Raw genomic sequence first — 24,541 nt, 5'->3', positions numbered from 1 at the left:
GTGCTGTGGCTCACGCCTATAATCCCAGCACTTTGGGAGGCCGAGTCGGACGGATTGCCTGAGCTCAGGAGTTTGACACCAGCCTGGGCAACACGGTGAAACCCCGTCTCTACTAAAATACAAAAAATTAGCCAGGTGTGGTGGTGGGCGCCTGTAGTCTCAGCTACTCGGGAGGCTGAGGCAGGAGCATCACTTGAACCTGGGAGGCGGAGGTTGCAGTGAGCTGGGATCATGCCACTGCACTCCAGCCTGGGCGACAGAGCAAGACTCTGGCTCAAAACAAAACAAAATAACAACAACAACAACAACAACAAAACAAAAAGAGAAGCCTATAGTCCAGTGGAACCTTTCTACAGCAGGAGGAACTGCAGTTAGATCTAAGGAAGAACTTCCTTTCAGGCAGAAGGTCAGTGATATGGGCTGGGGAGGCTTTAGGATTTGGTACCCAGGCCTGTGAACCACTGCTCCTTGAAGAAGCCTAGTTTTACCCTGTTCACATTGTTCACCTTCTGTAGGTGCTCAAAATTCTTGCTGCCTGAACAGCTGACTGGTAAAGTTGGGTTGCTGAGAGAGAGATTCAGGCTAGAAGGTAGGTAGGATTCAGTGTCCTGGGTCAGGTGGCTGGGCCTGGGAAAGGGGATACAAACTGGCCTACCTGGGTTCCCAGAGGGTGGTGACTCTCACTCTGGCCCCTTGGGGTTTCATTTTTAGGGCTCATTTCCTTCGTTTGCATAACGAACACTCAGGGAGGCTGCCAGGTTCCCCTAAGCCCCCTCCTCTTCCTTACCCACTCAGGAAGTAGATATGCTGAGCTGGAGGTTTCTGAAGCTGCTGAATCAGGAAGAAAAAGAGAGCCACGAACCCAAGGGGTATGTTGGGGAGGGCCGGGATGCCAGTGACATTGGCTGCTCTGATCGCCCTCTCTCTGGGATGCCCCTGGGAGGTGATCCTCGTACTCATCACAGGCCACGAGGCCCCTCTCTCTAACACAGCCATGCAGCACTGGTAGTGGGGAGGATCCCAGGGTCCAGGTCTTTGGATGATCTCCTGACCATAGGCCCAGCGTGTAGAGATGAGTCCAGGGAGGCTAGAGCCAAGGGACAGCATTCCCTCCTTCCCACAGGGCTTGGGGATAGCTCTGGCCTGGGCAGGGCTTGGGGGAGCCTGTGGGTAGACTCACTGGATTCCACCACGTGTCTGTTTGGCCTCCCAGGGTTTGGGCTGGGCTCTTCCAGTTTCAGCACTTGGCATTTTTAGCACTTGGCTTTCTGCCTTTTCCTCTGGGAGCTCCCCCAGCTTGCCCAAGTAGGGCCTGCTTCCCTGAGAGCTCAGCTCAGGGGTCCTTGGGAGGCATCACTAGAGTTGGGGGTGGCCTTCTTGGGCCTTCTACCCTCAAATGGAAAAATTCTATTTCCTTTGGCCAGTCCCAAAAACTCATTTCCTGGTAGTCCCCAGTCTGCATTGCCCCCTCCCGTCCTTATCTCTCATTCTTCAGCCTCACCTGCTTCCCAGGCTCCTTCAGCCGCCCTTTCCCCAGTGCCCTCAGCCCAGCCTCTGCCACCCATGCCCTGTCTGGCTCTGTGACTCCTCCAGGAATCTCCCCCGTCTCCTGCTGCCTCCCCAGGTCCCCTAGGCCCCAGCCTTTCCCCATTGCCTGGCATTCACACCCATCCTGGGGCGACAGGTGGTGGAGACAGATGGGGTGGGTGGGTCATAGGTGGTAGTGGGTCACGTCACTTCCCAGCCTGACCACCCCTATTGGCTTCTGGAAGGTCAGAGGCACATGTTCCTTTTGAGAGTGGCTCCCAGCCTCGTCCGGCTGGGCCCAAGGACACACTCTGGACTGGCTGGCTGTTGCCATGGGAACCTCTCAGAGTTACCCTGACACAGGAACGTCTCCTCATCCTGCCTTGTTCTGGGCCACGGATGTTCCTGGCCCCTTCACATGCTCACAGCAGGGGTCTGGTAGGGACACTGCAGGTTGCAGGGTAGGGGTGTGGAGGGCTGTTGCCTAAATCAGACAACAGGTTCTTCCCCTCCCCAACTCAGCTGCCTGAGCCACAGAAGCCCCTTGTTAAGCACTTATCTGAGTTCGCTGTCCCACCTCTCCCAGGCCTCCCTTAAGGTGGCCACCCATGTCTTTGGTAACCTTTGGCACCCAGGATAGGTGACTGCCCGCTCCCAAATGGAGAACAACAGTGAACCCCTTCCCTGCTCACCTGTTCTTCTGGCTGGGCCTGTTCCTGGCTCACCTGTTCCTAGGCCAGGTGGGGGCCCAGGCCAGATCTTTTCTAACCAGAGCTTTGGCCTGAGCGAGATTTGAGGTCGGAAAACCCAGAGTGGCGGTCTCCACCGCTGCCCACCTGTAGGCCTTGGGCAAGAGGGCTCTCCTTGCTTAGGGCTCAGCTTTCTCATCATTGAAGCGGAGACCACAGATTCTGCTCTCAGAGGCTGTCCCTAGGGTGAAATGAGTCAATGTAAGATACATGAAAAGGCTTTGAAAGCTAAAGGGCACTGGTAACACAGCAGTTATTTTTATTGTACTTAACCTCTAAGGGGGAAACTGGGAGCCACTGGGAGCTACTGATATGGGAGGAAAGGGTGTTGGTTCCCCGACGTGGCAGGAGCTGGCGGGAAAAGATGCTAACTAGCATTCAGGTCTCAATACTGTGCTAGATGCTGTGGGGCCCCCAATCCTTGCCCCGAGGCTAATTGGATTAGCTGCATACAAAGCAGAATTTTAATAGTACTCTCTGAATGGTGCCAGGAGCAGTCTGCCAACTGGGTGAAGAGGAAGAAGGGGGTGGCCTTTGAGTTGGATCTTGAACGATAATAGGATTTCAGAGATGGGAGAATGGGGGTAGGGATTTCAGGCTAGGCAAAGGTGAGGCCTGAGGTGGGGGTGTTATAGCCTATAGCTAGATGGTTCACAGAGGGGGCAAATTCTGCCACAGGCAGCCTGCAGGCCTGAGGGGAAGGCTACTGTAGGAAATGGGAGGGGTGCCACTAATCCTCACCATTCCCCCCACCCTCCACTTCCTCTCCAGAGCAGGGCCCCTTTGCAGGAGTTCTCACCAGCATGGGGCACTTACCTTCGCTCAGCCCCAGAGGAGGCATTCAGCAGAGGGGAGGGACATCCACTGAGGTCATCACTGAGACCCTGTTCAAAATCAGAGGGACAGGTCATCTGGCTACAGCAGGATAGGCAGACACCTGAAGCCACATGCTGTGGAGAGGAAAGTGCTAGATAGCTCCCTTTGGAAGGTCCATCGCCCATGGGTCTAACAGGCTGGCCATCAATGCTTGCTCATCTGGAATGACAGGACTAGTCCAGAAATAGTGGCATGAGGCCAGCAAAGGAACAGGCTGGCTGGGCATTGTGGCTCATGCCTGTAATTCCAGCACTTTGGGAGGCTGAGATGGGAGGTTGGCTTGAGGCCAGGAGTTCGAGACCAGCCTGGGAAACATAGCAAGACCTTATCTCTACTAAAAATTAAAAAAAAAAAGTTTCACTGAGCATGGTGGCACACGCCAGCTACTCAGCAGGCCGAGGTGGAAGGATTGCTTGAGCCCAGGACATCAAGGCTGCAGTGAGCTTATGAGCCACCACTGCACTTCCAGCCTGGGCACAGAGTGAGACCCCGTCTCAAAAAAAGAAAAGAAAAGAAACAAGCCGTGGCTGTCATCTAGGTGGATCATTAACTTTTCTTTTCTTTTCTTTTTTTTTTTTTTTTTTTTTTTTGAGATGGAGTCTCGCTCTGTCGCTCAGGCTGGAGTGCAGTGGTGTGATCTCTGATCTCCGCTCACTGCAAGCTCCACCTCCTGGGTTCACGCCATTCTCCTGCCTCAGCTTCCCGAGTGTAGCTGGGACTACAGGCGCCCGCCACCACGCTCGGCTATTTTTTTTTCTTTTTTTTGTATTTTTAGTAGAAATGGGGTTTCACTGTGTCAGCCAGGATGGTCTCGATCTCCTGACCTTGTGATCCGCCCGCCTCGGCCTCCCAAAGTGCTGGGATTACAGGCGTGAGCCACCGCGCCTGGCCACATTTAACTTTTTTTCCCTGGGTTGTGGAAGGCAGGCAGAGCATGTTATATAATATAACCAGTTCCACCAGCTAGTGGACTTGGGAGGGAAGTACTACTTTGGGGAGTATTTGAGCAAGTGACCTTGGAGGGTTGGGTGGATGAGCATGTGAGTTTGCAGGTTGAGCAGCTTCTGGTGATAACAAAGCCCAGACAGGGTGTGTCCATAGGAGCTGGCCTCTGAGGAGGAGAGGGGGAAAAGGGCTTTGAACAGCCAGGGCCAAGGGATTGAGCAGCGGGGTGCTGGATGGGCTGGCCATGACCGTGGTGTCACCGAGGATGATGACAGCAACTGTGTAGAAAAGGAGACTGGGAGCCGGTGGCTGAGTCTCAGAAAATGAGAATGAGGCTGGGTACAGTGGCTTATACCTGTAATCCCAGCACTTTTGGAGGCTGAGGCCAGAGGACTGCTTGAGCCCAGGAATTCCAGACTAGCCTGGCCAACATAGCAAGACCCCGTCTACATAAAGAAACAACAACAACAAAAAGAAAATGAACCACCAGGATTGCTGGCTGCCAGTACTGAGGAAAGCAGGAGGGTAGCACAGGCAGGTGGCATGAGCCTTAGAGGAACCATAGTTTTCCAAGAGGCAGGATGAGTAACGGTGTGGAAATTAAAATGGGGAGGGAGGCCACAGACTCAAAGCGGATGCTGAGGGATGAGGGCTGGGAGACTAAAGCCTCCACTTGAGACACCAGTAAGGGACAGTGGAGTTCAGTTGAGGCATGCTAGGTAGCCTAGTATGGGGGAAGTTTTTTTAATTTTATTTTTTGAGACGGAGTCTTTCTCTGTTGTCCAGGCTGGAGCGCAGTAGTACAGTCTTGGCTCACTGCAAACTCTGCCTCCCAGGGTCAAGTGATTCTCATGCCTCAGCCTCCTGAGTAGCTGGATTGCAGGCGCCCGCCACCACGTCCAGCTATCCAGCTAATTTTTGTATTTTTAGTAGAGATGGGGTTTCACCATGCTGGCCAGGCTGGTCTCGAACTCCTGCCCTCAGGTGATCTGCCTCGGCCTCCCAAAGTGCAGGGATTACAGGCGTGAGCCACTGTGCCTGGCCTGGGGGAAGTTTTCTGATCGCTCACTAGGTATTCAGGGAGCTGGATCTCAGAGTCGGAGAGGGAGGTAAGGGGCGTGCATTGGGTCAGGTGAGGAAAGAGACTCCGGGAGTAAGTTCTGACTCCTTCCATGTGACTCAGGTAAAGCAGGAGATTTGCACTTTCCGTGGAGGCCCAAGTACATGTTTATTGAAGATGAGCTGGAAAATCTGATTCTGTGTTGAATGACAAAGTGCTAACAATAAATAATAACCCCTTACATCTGGATGATACTTGAGAACTTACAAAGTATTTTATCGTACCTTGTCATATATTTTCTTCATTCCTTTCTTATTATAACCCTGGGAAGTGGGCGTTATCAGTGGTAAACTCAGAGTGACTTGCTAAGCGTCCAAGCTGGGACTGAAAATCCACTCTGTGCTGCCTTCTAGGGCGTTGATGAGTGCAGTGTTTTCTGGGTTGCTGAAAACAAAAAAACAAAAAAACCCCACCTCCTTAAGTCTGTTCTTTTTGCATCTGACCACTCTCCTGTGCCTCTTTTCAACATTCAGGAAATTAATGGTTTCTCCTTAAGTCTCCACACTACACTTTTTCTCTAGTGGAGGCAGTAATGAGTTGCAGGCTCTGTTCTGACATGCTCAGAAAAATGCAGGACGGCAAGTCATAGCCAAAAACAACTCCACGTACTCAGCTGGGGCTACCCGTCAGCTACTGCGGGAAGAGGCAGAACCGGGGATTCAGGGAAAGGACAGATTATTCTTATCCTGCCTCTCAAACTCCTGGCTGGGAGCCAGACTTCGGATGAAACCAGGCAATCTCATCTAGGGATTCAACGCTCCCTTACTATTGATGTCACCTACGCCGTTTCAAGTGCTCTTGCTTCCGAAAACCTTTGGGCCGGAGGCTGCGGCTAGAAAAGCAATCAAAGGTTTCTCGCCGGGCTTAAAGGGCCACATCTTAGTGACGTCTCGGGTTATAAAATCTGCCTGACAATAAAACATCGTGTGCGCGATTCCGCTCCTCCCCCGACATGACGTGCCCAGACACGCCGCTCGCGTCAGGGCTGCCTTACACCCCCAGGAAGACCCATTCCCACTCTGGGGCGCGCGCAGATTTGCTGTGGCACATGCACTATAACGCACAGGCAAAAAGGCAGTTTCCAAAACGTCTCCAACGTGATCGCGCTCCAGAGATTTTTTTTCCTAAGGTTTTAGGGCTGCGCGGAAGGGAACATGGGGTTCACCTCGGGAAATTTCAGACGCCACCCCCCTCGGAGGAAGGTAGTCGCGTCCGGTTCCTCCCCGGGTGTCGGTTCAGCAGGCCGGGCTGTGAGCGAAGGTTCTGGGCGGGGCTGGACTGTTCTAAGTGAGTTCGGGTGGGGGAGCTTCACGAGGGGAGGCTTCCCGGTGAAGGAACCGCCTTTCTCTCCGCGTGTCTCACCCTTTTCTCCCCGTATCTGTTTGGACATGAGTTGAGCGCACGGTCGCAGGCGGTCAGCCCTGTTCGCAGCTATGGCGAGGAGGGGAGGGATTGCCCCTTGTTGCCGCTCCGCTTAGTGGCCGCGTCCATTCCGGGCGGCGTCCCGATTTTAGGGGTAGGGAGAAGTGTCAGCTTCAGGCATCGCGAGGCGTGGCGGCCCCATGGCCCCGCTGGGAGGCTCCCCGCGGCTTGTGCTGCTGTTCAGCGGCAAGAGGAAATCCGGGAAGGACTTCGTGACCGAGGCGCTGCAGAGCAGGTGTCCGTGAGGCGGGAAAGGTGGACGGGGGAGCTCTACGCATCACGTGACACGAGGAGTGCTTTTGGGTGTCACGGAGTAAGCTTTGGAGTAGGGGTCGTCCGTTTGCAGGGCAGGAGGAGCACTAGGCTGGGGAAGGTGGAATGCCACCATTACATAAAACAGCAATCTACACAGGCGAGCCTCAAAGAACCAGGTGACCACCTCTCCAAAGACCTTCAGCTGCAGGTCTCTCTGAGAAGCATTAATAATGGTTCCTACCAAGGCACTTTCTATATACCAGGAGTTGGATACCAGCCTGGGCAACATGGCGAGACCCCGCCTCTACGAAAAATCCAAAAAGTAGCTGGGCGTGGTGACGCGTGCCTGTGGTCCCAGCTATTCAGGAGCCTGAGGCAGAAGAATCGCTTGAGCCCGGGAGGCGGAGGTTGCCGTGAGGCGAGATTGGTCGCTGCACTCCAGCCTGGGCGACAGAGCGAGACCCTGTCTTAAAAAAACAAAACAAAACAAAAAACCCTCTTCGCCTTTTTGTTAGGTACTGTGTGCCATTATTAGCATCTCCATTTCACAGGTGAAGAAACTGAGGCTCTTAAAAAGTTAAACAGGCCGGGTGTGGTGGTCATGTCTGTTACCCCAGCACTTTGGGAGACAGAGGTGCAAGGATCGCTTGAGAGCCCAGCAGTTGGAGACCAGCCTGGGCAACACAGTAGGACCCTAGTCTCTACAAAAAAATGGAAAAGTTAGCCTAGTGCGATGGCGAGCACCTCTAGTCCCAGCTACTCAGGAGGCTGAGGTGGGAGGATCGCTTGAGCCTGGGGGCTGCAGTGAGTTGTAATCGTGCTACTGTCCTCCTGTCCGTGCAGCAGAGCCTGAGACCCTGTCTCGAAGTAAAATAAAATAAAGTGCGAAGTTAACAACAACAAAAAACTCTTGCTGGTCACAAAGTAAGTGGAAAATCCAGGATTCAAATTCAGCTTTGTGGTTCATGATGGGCATCTCAGCAATTAATATATAATTGAAACAAAAAGAAAAAAAACCCAAACAAATTCAGCTTTATCTTGCGCCAAGGACTGGTTTCTTTCTGTTTTATCTGGCTGCCTCCCCAAATAATAATACCTTTTGCACAGTGTTTTCTGTCAAAGCAAGATCTTCTGTGCAGGAGCATTTTGCTGAGACCTGGGCTAGGAGAGCAGAGGATGGGGAGAAAGTGGAGTGGGGCGCCTCTCCTCTTGAAGGCCAGTGTGGTGGGGGTACCAGGAAGCTGCTTTTGGGTACCACAGGGGTTCTATGAAGGTGTGGGAGAGCCCAGAGCAGAGGTCACCACCTGAATTTTTCATCACTAAGTATCTCACCACCTTTTCCTAAGTTGCATTTCTCCTCACCTCCAAACCCTGATGTCAAATAGTGGTCCGAAGCACAGGCTCTGGAATTAGACTGCTGGGATGCAAGCCCTGGCTCACTGTTGATTAGTGTGTGATCTTGTACACATCTCTCATTCACTCTGTGCCTCAGTTTTTTTTTTTTTTTTTTTTGAGACGGAGTCTTGCTCTGTCACCCAGGCTAGAGCGCACCCAGGTTGCGGCTCACTGCAACCTCTGTCTCCTGGGTTCAAGCGATTCTCCTGTCTCAGCCTCCCGAGTAGCTGGGATTACAGGTGTGTGCCACCATGCCCAGCTAACTTTTGTATTTTTAGTAGAGACAGGATTCACCATGTTGGCCAGGCTGGTCTGGAACTCCTGACCTCAGGTGATCTGCCCGCCTCAGCTTCCCAGAGTGCTGGGATTACAGACGTGAACCACCACCGCACCTGGCCTGCGTCTCACTTTTGTCATCTGTAAAATGGGGATGATAATAGGGTGGTTGTGGGGATTAAATGAGATAATGTGTGTGAAGGGCTTAGAATAATTATTGGCACCTAGCAGAGGTGCAGGAACTAAATGTTGGCTATATTTATTTTACCAATCTTGGCTTCACTACTTGGAGTGTTGCTTTGGGGGAGTCAATCCTCCTTTCACAACCTCAGCTTCCTCATCTGAAACATGAAAATAAGAACACATACAGCCAGGGCAACATAGTGAGACCCCCTCTCTACAAAAGATAAAAAAAAATTAACTGGGTGTTGTGCTGCGTGCCAGTAATCCCAGATACTCAGGAGGCTGAGGTGGGAGGATTGCCTGAGCCCAGGAGTTCAAGATTGTAGTGAGCTGTGATCATACCCACTGCACTCTAGCCTGGGTGACAGCAAGACCCTGACTCTTAAAAAACCAAACCAAACCGAAACAAAGAACACTTATTGCTGGGCGCAGTGGCTCACGCCTGTAATCATAACACTTTGGGAGGCCGAGAAGGGTGGATCACTTGAGCTCAGGAGTTCAAGACCAGCCTGACCAACACGGTAAAACCCTTCTCTACTAAAAATACAAAAATTAGCTGGATGTGGTGGCACGGGCCTGTAGTCCCAGTTACTTGGGAGGCTGAGGCAGGAGAATAGCTTAAACCCAGGAGGTGGAGGTTGCAGTGACCTGAGATTGCACCACTGCATTCCAGCCTGGGCTACAGAGTGAGACTCAGTCTCAAAAAAACAACAAAAACAAAAAACAACTCTTATCTTCCCGTGCGTTAAGTGTATTGTGAGCATCTCCAGGCTAGGACAGGAAGCATTTATCATTCACATTTGTATCACCTAGATCCAAATATGGTACCCAATAAATGGTTGGTTAAGCCAGGAGGCAGAGGTTGTGGTGAGACGAGATGGCGCCACTGCACTCCAGCCTGGACGACAGAGTGAGACTCTGTCTCAAAAAAGAGAAAAAAAGAAGGGCCGTGTGCAGTGGCTCACGTCTGTAATCCCAGCACATTGCGAGGCTGAGGCGGGCGGATCACGAGATCAGGAGTTTGAGACCAGCCTGGCCAACGTGGCAAAACCCCGTCTCTACTAAAAATACAAAAATTAGCTGGGTGTAGTGGCGGGCGCCTGTAATCCCAGCTATTTGGGAGGCCGAGGCAGGAGAATCGCTCAAACCTGGGAGGCGGAGATTGCAGTGAGCCGAGATCGTGCCATTGCACTCCAGCCTGGGTGACAGAGCAAGACTCCGTCTCAAAAAAAAAAAAAAAGGTTGGTTAAGTAAATTAAATAATGAGTTATTTTTATTTTTATTTTTATTTTTGAGGTGGATTTTCGCTCTTGTTGCCCAGGCTGGAGTGCAATGGGGCGATCTCGGTTCACTGCAACTTCCACCTCCTGGGTTCAAGTGATTCTCCTGCCTCAGCCTCCCAAGTAGCTGGGATTACAGGCCTGCACCATCATGTCCGGCTAATTTTGTACTTTTAGTAGAGACAGGGTTTCACCATGTTGGTCAGGCTGGCCTCAAACTCCTGACCTCAGCTGATCTGCCTGCCTCAGCCTTCCAAAGTCCTGGGATTACAGGCGTGAGCCACTGCACCTGGCTTTTGTTTCAGTTTTTTAAATTTGCTTTCCTTATTTTATTTTTTTGAGACAGGGTCTCACTCTGTCTCCCAGGCTGGCATACAGTGGTACAATCGTGGCTCACTGTAGCCTGGAACTCCTGGGCTCAGGAATGCTCCCACCTCAGCCTCTGGAGTAGCTGGGAGTACAGGCACATGCTGCCATGCTCAGCTAATTTTTAAATTTTTTTGTGGAGATGGTATCTCTGGGTCTTATTGTGCTGCCCAGGCTGGTCTTGAACTTCTGGCCTCAAGCACTTCTCCTGCCTTGGCCTCCCAAAGTGTTGGGATTACAGGTGTGAGCCACCATGCCCAACCAGCGAATGAATAAATGATATATGTTATGGTGACCAAGTCAGTGGAGACAGATACCTCTGGCTGTGAGAGAATTAGTTTAGGGTCTGGGCAATAACCTAATCCAGCCAGAATACTGCTGCGCCTGTTCACACTGTAATTAGCACTTTATAGGTTTTATCTGTTAGTTTCAGGGCTCTTTTATATTCATTAGAGTTTCGTAATAATCCTGTGTGGGAGACAGAACAGAAAGTGTTATTACCATTTTCCGATGAGGAAATCGGATCAGGGACATTGAGACCTACCAAAGTTACATAATACCAGTAGTAGAAATGGGACTTCAACACAGGCCTCTTGACTCCCTTTCTGGGACCTGGAAGCTCCTGGAAATTCTAGGCTAACTGGATTCTGATCTCCTTGTCCTGCAGACTTGGAGCTGATGTCTGTGCTGTCCTCCGGCTCTCTGGTCCACTCAAGGAGCAGTATGCTCAGGTAGGTGGTGCTCTGTGGCATCCGATGTGTCGGGCGGGGCCAGCTCTAGGACTTTGGAGCTGTGGCTGCTGCCTGAGTCACTGGCATGATCCCCGTCACCACTGCTGGCAGGGTGGTGGCCAGCTCTTGGTTTTCTGTGAGTGGACCTTTCGGGGGCATTTTCAGCTTATATTTCTTTCCTAATAGCCTCCCTTCCTTCAGAGTGAGTTCAGGAATGTGTGCCCAGGAAAGGCTGTCGACACTCGAGTTGGCAGCTCTGATGCTGTGTGATTAGTAAGGACCTGCCTGTGCCTCCTCACACCACCCTCTCACTCAGCTGGCCTGACACAGCCCCTGGAACTTTGCTCCTGGAAATTTAGTACAGGTCGAGCACGGTGGCACACGCCTGTAGTCCCAGCACTTTGGGAGGCCGAGGCAGGTGGATTGCTTGAGTCCAGGAGTTAGAAACCAGCCTGACCAACATGGTGAAACCCCATCTCTGTTTCTTTAAAAAAAATTTTTTTTAAAGTAAACAACAACACACAAAAAAGAAATTTAGTCCCAAAAGTTGTCAAAATATATCATTAAGTGAAAAAAAAAAGCCAATACCAAGATGTAGAACAGTGTGTAGAGAATGCTACATTTGTCTAAAACTGAAGAGGCACTTTGTGACCAAGAATTGTAGAAGACTTCTAAATATATCTGCTCATATATTTGGCTATTTAACAAATATTGACAGGGTGCCTGTCCCATGTTCAGCACTGTTTCAGGTGCCTGGGATGTGTTCCTGCACTGTGTGGGAAAGACACGTTAGAAACTGTATCATTGGTTACCCCCAGGGAGGGGACAGGGTGAGAGAGAGATTTTTCAGTGTAAATTAATGTGTATCTTTGAATTTTGAACCACATGGATTAAAAAAAATAGGATCGTTAAAATAGAATAAAAAAAATAAGTCAATAGGAACTCTCAGAATCTTAGACTTCAGAAAGGGAACTTGGAAGGCAAGATCAGCCTCCCACATGGTGAAGAGCCCTCTTGTCGCCCACATTTTGCCCTTGGCCTCTAGGTGCACCCTTCTGGGACGTGTGCTTTGGCCCCTCAATTGGCCTGAGTGTGGTTTCTGGAACCACATAAAATGAATTGTCCCCCTTTCTATATGCCATCTCTGCCTCCATGGGAAGCATTGGGTCATCTCTCACCAGCTGAACAGACCCATTCATAGGGTGGCAGCCTGAGGAATTGTAAGAATAACTAAATTAAGTGGTTTATTTTTTTTTTCTTTTCAAGACAAGGTCTTGCTCTGTAGTGCAGGCTGGAGTGCAGTGGCACATAATGGCTCACTGCAGCCTTGACCTTCTGGGCTCAAGTGATCCTCCCACTTCAGCTTCCCAAGTAGCTAGGAATACAGGTGCATGCCACTATGCCTGGCTAAGTTTAAAATTTTTTTTTGTAGAGATGGGAGTCTCATTATGTTGCCCAGGCTGGTCTCCAACTCCTGGGCTCAAACGATCCTCCCACTATGGCCTCCCAAAGTGCTAGGATTTGGGCACAAGCTACTTTGCCTGGCCTGGTTTTCAAAAAATTTTAAGCAGGATTCTTTCCCAAATGAAACTGGATACAGAATTTCTTTGTATACAGGAGATAGACTGGGAGAGACTCTGCGGGGTGGTGGGGTGGTGGGATGGGAGGAAGGAAGGGGTGAAGGGGAAGGCACTGAGCCTTCCCTAGTGGGGCCTAGGCACTTCCAAAGGCCTCGCAGGAGCACTTTCAAAACTGATCTTCCAAAGTTCCCAGATAGGTCTTGCTTCTGTCCTACTGAGTCAGACTGGTGGTGGGGTTGGGTGGGGGATGGGAAGAAGAAGGAGCAGGAGTTTGCATTTTTATATATTTATTTATTTTATTTATTTATTTGAGACGGAGTCTCACTCTGTCGCCCAGGCTAGAGTGCAGTGGCGCGATCTTGCCCCTCTGCAACCTCCACCTCCCGGGGTTCAAGCAGTTCTACTGCCTTAGCCTCCCGAGTAGCTGGGATTACAGCCATGTGCGACCACGCCTGGGTAATTTTTTTGTATTTTTAGTAGAGACATGGTTTCACCATATTGGTCAGGCTGGTCTTGAACTCCTGACCTTGTGATCTGCCCGCCTCGGCCTCCCAAAGTGCTGGGATTACAGGTGCGAGCCACCGCGCCTGGCCAGTTTGCATTTTTAAAAGCTCCATGGAAGACTCTGATAGGCCAGACTGCCCTTGCTCTGTGGAAGTCCAGCACCGCTCTATCCCCCACTCCCATTAAAAAATAAAACCAAAATGAAATGTTCATGCATTGATTTCCTAAGTCACAAGGGGAAATAGAACCAACAAGTAGACCACAATGCTCCTGGAGGGAAACTGGTTCAGGAGCAGGAGGTGGCTGCTGACCTCCTCTTGCAGCAAGGGGAGCAGGTGGGTGATCAAGAAATTGAGAGCCTGAAGGGAGAAGGTCTTGCTGCAGTGAGTTCGTAGAGGAGCCAGAACCTGAATGAGGTGATGCTTTTCAGACCCCTCCTATCCTGGATCCCTTTGGATGGACCCCTCTGCTTGGAAAGGGGAGAAAGGAGTTCCCCAGGGTGGTCAGAGTAGCCTCTCCTGCCTTGGGGGTCCTCTGGGTGTGGGAGGCCTTGCAAGTGCCCAGAGCCAGATGGAGTGATGCTGTTTCAGCAAAGGCGCCAGGAATTTGGGGATGGGAAGGGGTAAGGGGGAGAGAAAGGAGACACAATCTCCGTGGGATTTGGGATGGGGGCAAACAATGCTAGTGGGAGGACATGGAGTGCAGGATTTTTTCTTCCCCCTCAGATTTCCCACTTTAGTTGAAGGCTAAGCCTTTGCCCAGGGGATGCAAACTAATTTCACGATTAGTTTAAGCCAGAAATAATTGGGAAGGTAAAACTTGCAAAAGAGAAACCATGCCACACATTTCAAAGACCAATTGAAACAATTTCTGGATTATCCCCAGGCCTTTCTTCCATCTACCAGTGATCGGGATTTCTTTTTTTTTTTTTTTTTTTTTTTTTTTGAGACGGAGTCTTGCTCTGTCGCCCAGGCTGGTGTGCAGTGGCATGATCTCAGATCACTGCAACCTCCGCCTCCCAGGTTCACGCCATTCTCCTGCCTCAGCCTCCCGAGTAGCTGGGACTACAGGCGCCCGCCACCACGCCCGGCTAATTTTTTCTAATTTTTAGTAGAGACGGGTTTTCACCGTGTTAGCTAGGATGGTCTTGATCTCCTGACCTTGTGATCCTCCCGCCTCGGCCTCCCAAAGTGCTGGGATTACAGGCGTGAGCCACCGCGCCCAGCCAGTGATTGGGATTTCTTAGTTGCTGAGGCTCTTTCCCTTGCAGACCTTTGTCCTGGCTGAAACCTCATTAATCCTTGCATCAGCCTTGGGGGAGGCAGGTGAGGGTGCGGGATGGCTCTTCCGCTGTTTTAGGAGAGACCACTGAGGTTGAAAGGCTGGTGACATAGACATAATGTCCTTTGGGCAGGAGCATGGCTTGAACTTCCAGAGACTCCTGGACACCAGCACCTACAAGGAGGCCTTTCGGAAGGACATGATCCGCTGGGGAGAGGAGAAGCGCCAGGCTGACCCAGGCTTCTTTTGCAGGAAGATTGTGGAGGGCATCTCCCAGCCCATCTGGGTAAGAGGGCTCCACGGCAGCATGAAGAACACCTGTTTCCCTAGCTCTTCACTGTGTCCATCTCTCTCTGTCTCCACTGCCAGCATCCTGGCCCAAGCCCCCACCATTTCTGGCCTGGACAGTTGCAGTAGCCTCCACACTGGTCTCTAGCTGTGGCTCTTGCCCTCTGTGGTCTATTCATTACATAGCAGCCAGACTGACCTTTTATTATTTATTTATTTATTTATGAGATGGAGTCTCACTCTTGTTGCCCGGGCTGGAGTGCAGTGGCGCAATCTTGGCTCACTGCAACCTCCGCCTCCCGGGTTTAAGGGATTCTTCTGCTTCAGCCTCCCAAGCAGCTGGGACTGCAGGTGTCCACCACCACGCCTGGCTAATTTTTGTATTTTTAGTAGAGATGGGTTTTCACCATGTTGGCCAGGCTGGTCTCGAACTCCTGACCTTAGGTGATCCACCCACCTCGGCCTCCAAAAATAGTGGGATTACAGGTGTGAGCCACTGCGTGCGGCCCAGACTGACCTTTTAAAAACATGAACCAACTGACGTCACTCTTCTGTTTAGAATACTTTGGTGGCTTCCCATTGTTCTCATGAACAAAATGAAAATCCTTCACATGAACTTCTGGGCCTTGTGTGATCCAGTTTCTGCTACTTTTTTAGCCTCCTTACTCCTTGAGCTGCAGCGACACTGGCCTTCTTGGTCCTCAAGTCAGTCAAACTCCTTCTGGAATCAGGGCCTTTGCACATGCCCTTCCACCTGTCTGGACTGCCCTTTCTTTCTTTTTCCCTGGTTAGCTTCAGCTCAGTTGACATGACACCTCCATAGGGAATCCTTCCCTAATATTGAGGTCTTAAGTGGTGCTCCCTGGCAGGTGCTCCTATAGCACCCTACCCCTTTTTTTCCTCATTCGTTCTGGCAGTGAATATCGAGTATCTACTTCTGCCAGGCATGGTTGCATGTTGTGGGGATATATTGGTGCAAAAACGCAATGAAGTCTCTTCCTTCAGGGAGCTTACATTACAGCTGAGGGTGGTGGGGAGATAGGCACAGAATAAATACAGAATATATCAGGCAGGGGTAAATACTAAGGAGTAAAATAAAGTAGGCCTAGGATATGAGGAGAGATAGGGAAGCGTTGCTGTTTTATTAAGGGTGCCTGGGAAGGCCACACTGATATGACGATGTTTGAGCAAGACCTGAAGGAAATAAGGGATAACTGAATGGATAGTTGGGGAAGTAGCTTTCCAGAGAGAGGGAGGAGGAAGTGTAGAGGCTTGAGTGGTGAGTGTGCCTGGTGTGTCTGAGGACAAGCCAGGTGGCCAGAGTGGGTGAGGGTGAGTGGTGGGAGGTCAGGTTAGACTTCCCAGGGAGGACTTTTGGGAGAGCTGGGATTTTATTCTGAGTGAGATGGGGAGTCGCTACGGGGTTCTAAGCAGAGGAGAGACATGATCTGATTTAAGATTGAGAAGGCTGGCCATAGCTGCTGTGGGGAAGATGGGAGCAGAAGCACAGGGGCCGGGTGGAGGACTTTCTTTTTTTTTTTTTGAGACAGAGTCTCACTCTGTCACCCAGGCTGGAGAGTGGTGGTACGATCTCGGCTCACTGTACCCTCTGCCTCGTGGGTTTAAGCGATTCTTGTGCATCAGCCTCCCGAGTAGCTGGGATTACAGGCATATGCCATCATGCCCAACTAATTTTTTTGTATTTTTAGTCGAGATGGTGTTTTACCATTTGGCAAAATTCGAACTCCTGACCTCAAGTGAACCACCCACCTCGGCCTCCCAAAGTGCTGGAGCCACCACGCCTGGCCAGGACCTTTCTCTAACAGACAAAATGACTGTGGTTGGGGCGCAGAGGGGAGGGAGCAAAGGTAGAGTGGAGAGAAGGGGTCGATTTTGCATGTATTTTGAAGAGAAAACCAACAGGATTTGCCCATGGGTTGGCTGTGGGGTGTGAGAGACTATACCAAGGATTTTGTTCTGAGCAGGTGGACAAATATAGAATTATCATTTTCTAAGACAGGGAAGGTGGGGAGGAACAGGACTGGAGAGGAAATCAGGAGTTGTTTCAGCTGTGTTGAGGCTGAGACACTTGTTGACATACACTGTAATCACACGGTTATTTGATCACTGAATACTTGTTCAGTGTCTCCCACTAGACTGTAAGCTCTGAGAGGGCAGGCACAGGTCTGTTTTGCTTACCACTCTAGCCTTAGCACCTAGCACAGTGTCCAGCACACAGTAGGTACTTACTATAATACTTGCTTAATTGGATCAATGAACTTGTCAGCAGCACTGCCTGACATGGAGTCAGCACTCAGTGGCGTATGTTCAATGAATGAACGAATCCGTGAATAGTGAGTCTAGCTGCTGACATGCTCACGATGATGGGGGGTAAAGCCACACCCCACACTGCCCTGGGTTTTGTAGTCCTCCCACCTCCCCTCACTTCTATCCTGTCCTGTTGGTCACCTGTCTGTCCCTTCCCTGCAGCTGGTGAGTGACACACGGAGAGTGTCTGACATCCAGTGGTTTCGGGAGGCCTATGGAGCCGTGACGCAGACGGTCCGCATTGTAGCATTGGAGCAGAGCCGACAGCAGCGGGGCTGGGTGTTCACGCCAGGTGAGCCACTCCATGTGTAGGGCACAGGAGGACACAGGCTACCCACCCTGTGGTTTGTCTCCTGGGTAGGCCTGGGGGAAGTGAGTGAGGGATGATAAAGGAGAATCTGAGGCCTCCTGATTAGGGAGTAGCATGGTGGACGGAATCCTGGGGGTCAAGGTTCCCTTGGCTTAACCTAGGCTATCTTCTCATGGCCAGTGGGCTGCTTTGGTGGTCTGGCTGGGACCCACCCCCATGGTTCTTCACCTTTGCTTTCCAGCCCAGTAGGGGCTGACAGTGGTCAGGGGCAAACCTGACAAAGCTCACTTCTGTTTAAACAGTAGTGGAGTTAGAAGTTAGTAGTGGAGAGGAAATTCTGCTGGGAGCTTCAGTGGTGCAAGCCCAGGACCTGCTCTGTGGACTTCAGAAGCACAGCTCAGGCTTCCTTCCTGCCCTAGATCACTGTGACTTGGAGCAGTTTAGATCCAATGGGTATGACCACTACTAATACTGCTCATTTCTGGGGCACTCACATGGTCCAGGCCTGTGCTGAGCATTTTATATGCACTGTCTCACTTTACTATCAAAACAGATTCAGCAGGTAGATGCTGTTATTAGCTTACCCATGGTTGGATGAGGCCCTGGCCCGAAAGGTTAAGTCTCTTTCCTAGGGTCACAAAGAGTGAGAGGAGGAGCTGGCCTCCTGACCCTCTGCTTCTGACTCCAGCACATGCTGCCTCCTGAGGGGATTGAATCAGACAGATTTAGGGATAGAAAAGGATGCAACCAGCTTGACAGAAAATGAAAACACAGTGCCCTTTTGGGTTGGGTGTGGTTTTGGATGACCCGATTCACCCTCTGTAGGCGCTAACAAGTGAAGAATTAAGTCAGGAGGGATCAGCTGGGGGCCCCAGGTGGCTATGGGCTGCTGAACCTGCCATCACAGTGTTTCAGGGGTAGGGAGGTGCCTTCTGGGTGGGTAGCCCTTGGCTCTGGGGTAGCAGAGGAGAGGCCAGGAGGGCCCACTCCAGTTGGGGCTAGCAGGCCTTGATGCCTGGTGTCTGTCTGGAGGGCTGGGGCCTGACTTCACCATGCTTCCTTCACAGGGGTGGACGACGCTGAGTCAGAATGTGGCCTGGACAACTTCGGGGACTTTGACTGGGTCATCGAGAACCATGGAGTTGAACAGCGCCTGGAGGAGCAGTTGGAGAACCTGATAGAATTTATCCGCTCCAGACTGTAGTCACTAGGTTCTAGGAGTGAGCTGGGGCCTGCTGAGGTGGGGGTGGGGCTGACTCTGCAAGATGGGGGGTCCCCTGATCCTGGCCGAGGTGAGGAACAGACAGAGGGGGGTCTAGATTCTGAGGGGGTTGGTGGATATTGGGCAAGGCAGGAAACCTCTGGAGACCTCATTTTCTCCATGGGGAAGACAGCCATGCTCTTCAGGAGGAGACTCCAAGGGCAAAGGACTGTGTCTTGGCTGTGCTTGAAGGAGAAACCCTGCCATATCCCCAGTGCCAGTCCCCTCAGCCTGTGGCGGCCTTACATCCTGACTGGATGTTCTCAGCCCCTTGTTCTGGGCAAGAACCCAGGGCTCCCCAGTGTCGATACTAATAAACCTCTTTGGAGCACACTCTCAGAGCTGCTTACTCATTTCCTTGATGCCAAGCTGGCTTGGGTGGGGTTTAGAAGGCCTTAGGGTGTCATGGTGGCTGGAGGGTCCCTGTTCCACCTCCCACCTGGCTAAAATGTATCCTGCAGAGGTTGACCTATGCTGCACCCCACAGGCAACCGGCCTGTTTATGTTGGAGGTGGGATTGGGTTGAGGCCCTTACCCTCTGGGTTAGCACCATGAAAGGCTGTGATCCATAGAAAGTGCCACCAGCAAGTGCCCCCTCCCCCCGCTTTTTTTTTCTTTGAGACCATCTTATTCTGTCACCCAGGCTGGCATGCAGTGGCGTGATCATAGCTCATTGCAGCCTTGACCTCCTGGGCTCAAGCAATCCTGCCTCAGCCTGCCAAGTAGCTGGGTCTACAGGCACACACCACTATATGGCTAATTTTTTTCATTTTTAGTAGAGACAAGGTTTTGCTATGTTGCCCAGGCTGGTCTTGAACTCCTGAACTTAAGCAATGCTCCCACCTTGGCCTCCTAAAGTGTTGGGATTACAAATGTGAGCCACCATGCCCGGCCCTGCCCTTGTAATTTATATAGCCTTTCATAATTTCCAAATTTCTTCTAGATTCTTCACAGCTACCCCCTGAAATGGGCGAGGATAGGATTTTCATCTGCATTTAGCAGATGCCAAGAACTCAAAGAAGTGAAACAACTTCTCCAGGGTTAGAGGGCTTAGTAAGTGTCAGTGCTGTGTGGAACCCAGGCCACTTGACTCCTGACCAGGCCCCTTCTGCACATTCCTATGGTTGTGGTACAAAGTCCCAAGGCTCCTTGCTGTCCCCAGGCCAAGCCTAAGCCCTCCAACTCTGGCCCTGGCTTTGTAATCCTCCCACAAATTCTGTTCTCACAGATAAGGGGACAGCCAAAGAAATTACACTTTCTGTGTGACCCAAACTGAATTTTGTGCATTTCTGCCCAGATCTCTGCTCTGCTGCCATCATCCTTGCTGGGTGCCAGGCACTGGGGACATAAAGATGAACAGGTCACAGGACTGTTCCTTAAGGAGCTCTTGATCTCAGTGAGAAATAGACACCCTCCAAGTGCCCAGGAACCTGAAGGCAGTGCCAAAGACAACTTCAGTTCTCTGGGAAGGAGGGTGGGCTTCCGTGACACCCAGGCCTGCCGTGCCCGGGTGAGCACTGACCCCTTGTCCCAGGGGCACTGCCATTGCTGCTTGGAAATCCCTCTCTGGAGCTGGGAGCAAATGATTGTGAACAATCCCAGTCATGGAAATGTCCAAAAGTCACTGGGGCCAACTCTGATGAATGTGGGAGGCAAAGTTTTTGGGTTACAAACCTTAACGAGTATAAAGAAGTCGATTAGGGGCCGGGGCGGGGTGGCTCATGCCTGTAATCCCAGCACTTTGGGAGGCAGAAGAGGGTGGATCATTTGAGGTCAGGAATTCAAGACCAACCTGGCCAACATGGCAAAACCCCGTCTCTACCAAAAATACAAAAATTAGCTGGGCATGGTAGCAGGTGCCTGTAATCCCAGCTACTCAGGAGGCTGAGGCAGGAGAATTGCTTGAACCCGGGAGGCAGAGATCTTGCCACTGCACTCCAGCCTGGGCGACAGAGCGAGACTATCTCTGAGAAAAAAAGAAGGGCAGAAAGGACACAAACCAGGGAGAACATAGAGTCCATGGGGCCAGCTAAGAGGCTTCTGCAAGATTCCAGGCAAGAAGTAGCACAGGCTGAAGGAGAGAGGGTCACTGGAAAGCAGATGGGTTGGTGGTGGCATTCAACCTTGTTTCCGACCCAACCCACCTGATACCGGGCATATTCCCATCAGTGAAACTGGCTCACTGCTTGAAGGGGAGCAGAGGTTCCGGGCACAGGAGCCCGGTCAGAACCTCTGGGTTGGAGGTGAGGAAACACCTACTGCATGACATCATTACCTGCTTGATTCCAGCATGTCTTCTGTAGTCCTGTCTCACCATGCATTCAATCACATCCACTTCCTGAGCACCTGCTGTGGCTCTAGGAGCTAGGGACACAGCTACAAGAGAGAAATGGGCCCTGCCATCACAGAATTTACCTTTCAGAAATAATCCTAGACAGGGTAGGTTCTGCAGAACTTGGGGACCGATTAGCCACAGCAGCTGGGGAGACGGAGGAGTTCAAACTTGTCCAGAAACCCTGGGTTTTGTCGCCTTCCCTGAGGGGGGTGTCTTCAGCATGTGGGAATGTGGTGGTACCTTCTCAGTTTGGAAGCCAGTGAATCCCTGCCTTCGTAGGCGATGAGGGTCAAAGCTCCAGATGGATGTGAACCTATCAAGTGTGGTACTAGAGTAAGGGTTGATGCAGACAGGGGGGTAGGGACTGGTGGGTCTCCTGTGCCCTCTGGGAGGGGTATTGCCCTGCTTTCTTGGCTCTGGGTATTTAGAGGAGTCACAGGATTATGACTTGGGAAGCCAGTGGGTCTGTCTACCTGGTGACAGGTTGGTAGTGATGCCTCTTAAAATAGGAAGCCCAGTGTCTGCCGGATTCGAAGTTCATAATCTTTTTTTTTTTTTTTTTTTTTTTTTTTTTTGAGATGGAGTCTCACTCTGTCACCCAGGCTGGAGTGCAGTGGCACAATCTCAGCTCACTGCAACCTCCACCTCCCAGGTTCAAGCGATTCTCCTGCTTCAGCCTCCTGAGTAGCTGGGATTACAGGCTCCCGCCACCACATCCAGCTAATTTTTGTATTTTTGGTAGAGATGAGGTTTCACCATGTTGGCCAGGCTGGTCTTGAACTTCTGACCTCAGGTGATCCTCCCATCTTGGCCTCCCAAAGTGCTGGGATTACAGGTGTGAGCCACTGCACCCAGCCTCATAATTTTTTTTTTTTTTTAAGCAAGGTCTTGCTCTGTCACCTGGGCTGGAGTACAGTGGTGCAATCACAGCTCACTGCAGTCTCAACCTCCTGAGCCCAGGTGATCTTCCTGTCTCAGCTTCTTGAGTAGCTGGGACCACAGGTGTGTACCACCATGCCCAGCTAATTAAAAAAATTTTTTTTGTAGAGATGGGGTCTCGCTGTGTTGCCCAGGCTGGTTTTGAAGTCTTGGGCCCAAGTGATCCTCCTGCCTTGGCCTCTCAAAGTGCTAGGATTACAGGCATGAGTCACTGCGCCCAGCCCATAATTTTTTTTAACTGATATTTCCCTAAATATAAAAACCAAGAATAACCCTGACTTTTGACACCATATGTTATGATGAGAGCCTTAGCTGCTTTTTATTTGAAGACATTCTCCCCACCTTACTGCTACAGGTTGACTATCCCGAGTCCAAAAATCTGAAACCTGAGGTACTCTGAAGTCCAAAACTTTTTGAGTGCTGATATGACACCCAAAGGAAATGATGAGTGGAGCATTTTGTATTTTGTGTTTTTGGATCTGGGATGCTTAACTGGTAAGTATAATGCAAATATTTTAAAATAAAAATCAGAAATTCAAAACACTTCTGGTCCCCAGCATTTTGGACAAGGGATACTCAACCTATAGTCTTTGCTAACTTTGTCTCTGATTATAATCTCAGAGTATTAAGCTACTTATTTATTTTTTTCTTTAAGACAGGGTCTCCCTCTGTCACCCAGGCTGGAATGCAGTGGCATGATTATAGCTCACTGCAGCCTCAAACTCCTGGACTCAAGTGATCCTCCTGCCTCAGCTTCTGGAGTAGCTAGGACTAAGGTACGCACCACCATGCTTGGCTAATTTTAATTTTTTTTTATAGAGATGGGGTCTCACTATGTTGCCAGGGCTGGTCTTGAACTTCTAGCTTCAAACGAAGCTTCCACTTTGGCCTCCCAAAGTGCTGGGATTACAGGCATGGGCCACCATGCCTGGCCAAGTTATTTTTAATATTACGTGTCTGTTATTTTACTACTACTTCTTTTTTTATTTATTACCCACCCATGAATGTATGTATATGTTATTTTAATCATGATTTGTTACACTAACAGCCTCTTTAAAAATTTATTATTATATTTCTAAACAACTTTATTGAGCTATAATTAAAATATAGTAACTACATATATTTAAAATGTATAATTTAGGTGGGGCACGGTGGCTCACACTTGTAATCCCAGCACTTTGGGAGGCTGAGGTGGGTGGATCACTTGAGGTCAGGAGTTCGAGACCAGCCTGGCTAACACGGTGAAACCCCATCTCTACTAAAATACAAAAATTAGCTGGGCATGGTAGTACGTGCCTGTAATCCCAGCTACCTGGGTGGCTGAGGCAGGAGAATCACTTGAGTCAGGAGGTGGAGGTTGCAGTGAGCCAAGATGGCGCCACTGCACTCTAGCCTGGGCAACAGAGTGAGACTCCGTCTCAAAAAAAAAAAAAAGTACAGTTTACTGAGTTTTGACATATGTATACATCTGTGAAACCACAATACAATCACTATGGATTGTATTCATCACTCTCAAACATTTTCTCATGTCCCCTTGTAATTCCTCCTCTCGCCTCTCCCTGATTCCCCACCCTCAGCCCCAAGCAACCACTGGTCTGCTTTCTGTCTCTATGGATGTTTATATTTTCAAGGATTTTATATAAAGAATAATAAAATTTGGCCAGATGCGGTGGCTCACGCCTGTAATCCCAGCACTTTGGGAGCCCAAGGGGGGCAGACCACCTGAGGTCGGGAGTCCAAGACTAGCCTGGCTAACATGGTGAAACCCTATCTCTACTAAAAATTAGCCAGGTGTGGCGAATGCCTGTAGTCCCAGCTACGTGGGAGGCTGAGGCAGGAGAATCGCTTGAATCAGGGAGGCGGAGGTTGCAGTGGGCTGAGATCGTGCCACTGCACTCCAGCCTGGGTGACAGAGCCAGACTACATCTCAAAAAAAAAAAAAGATTAATAAAGTTTTATACAAAGAACAGTATATATTCTTTATTGTCTGGTTTCTTTTCATTGAGCATAATTATTTTGAGGTTCATCCACATTATTGATGGTATCAGTAGTTCATTCCTTTTTCTTATTGGTATGTGGTATGAATATACCACAGTTGTTTACCAGTTCACCTGTTGATGAATATTTAGGTTGTTCCTAGTGTTTGGATATGACAAAGCAACTATACACATTGATGTACAACATGTATAAGTCTTTGTGTGGACATGTGCTTTCATTTCTTTCAGGTAAATATCTTTTCAACTTTTTTTTTTTTTTTTTTTAAGACGGAGTTTCGCTCTTGTTGCTGGGGCTGGAGTGCAATGGCACAATCTCGGCTCACCGCAACCTCTGCCTCCCGGGTTCACATGATTCTCCTGCCTCAGCCTCCTGAGTAGCTTGGATTACAGGCATGCACCACCAAGCCTGGCTAATTTTGTATTTTTAGTAGAGACAGGATTTCTCCATGTTGGTCAGGCTGGTCTCAAACTCCCAACCTCAGGTGATCCACCCGCCTCGGCCTCCCAAAGTGCTGGGATTACAGGCGTGAGCCACCACACCTGGCCGACTTTTGTTTTTGAGGCAGAGTCTTGCTCTGTCGCCCAGGCTGGAA

The 24,541-nt window shown here is 50.4% G+C and overlaps 1 protein-coding gene across 4 annotated transcripts; it reads left to right on the top strand.

Moving 5' to 3' along the window:
- The first annotated feature begins 795 nt into the window (after positions 1-795).
- On the top strand, positions 796-19,010 carry PMVK (phosphomevalonate kinase). Of its 4 annotated transcripts, none has more exons than XM_063626585.1 (5): positions 796-869; positions 11,062-11,125; positions 14,624-14,776; positions 17,269-17,398; positions 18,484-19,010. In XM_063626585.1, exons 1-5 carry the CDS (start codon positions 805-807, stop codon positions 18,618-18,620), a joined length of 549 nt encoding a protein of 182 aa, XP_063482655.1. In that variant the 5' UTR covers positions 796-804; the 3' UTR covers positions 18,621-19,010. The 4 variants fall into 4 exon arrangements, with proteins under 4 accessions (XP_063482655.1, XP_063482654.1, XP_063482656.1 ...); XM_063626584.1 differs by lacking the exon at positions 796-869 and adding an exon at positions 6,455-6,874; XM_063626586.1 differs by lacking the exon at positions 796-869 and adding an exon at positions 6,661-7,070.
- Positions 19,011-24,541: the final 5,531 nt, after the last annotated feature.

Source organism: Symphalangus syndactylus, chromosome 12, assembly GCF_028878055.3.
Source record: "Symphalangus syndactylus isolate Jambi chromosome 12, NHGRI_mSymSyn1-v2.1_pri, whole genome shotgun sequence".
Lineage (NCBI taxonomy): Eukaryota > Metazoa > Chordata > Mammalia > Primates > Hylobatidae > Symphalangus > Symphalangus syndactylus.
This window is presented reverse-complemented; position numbering and strand designations above follow the sequence as displayed.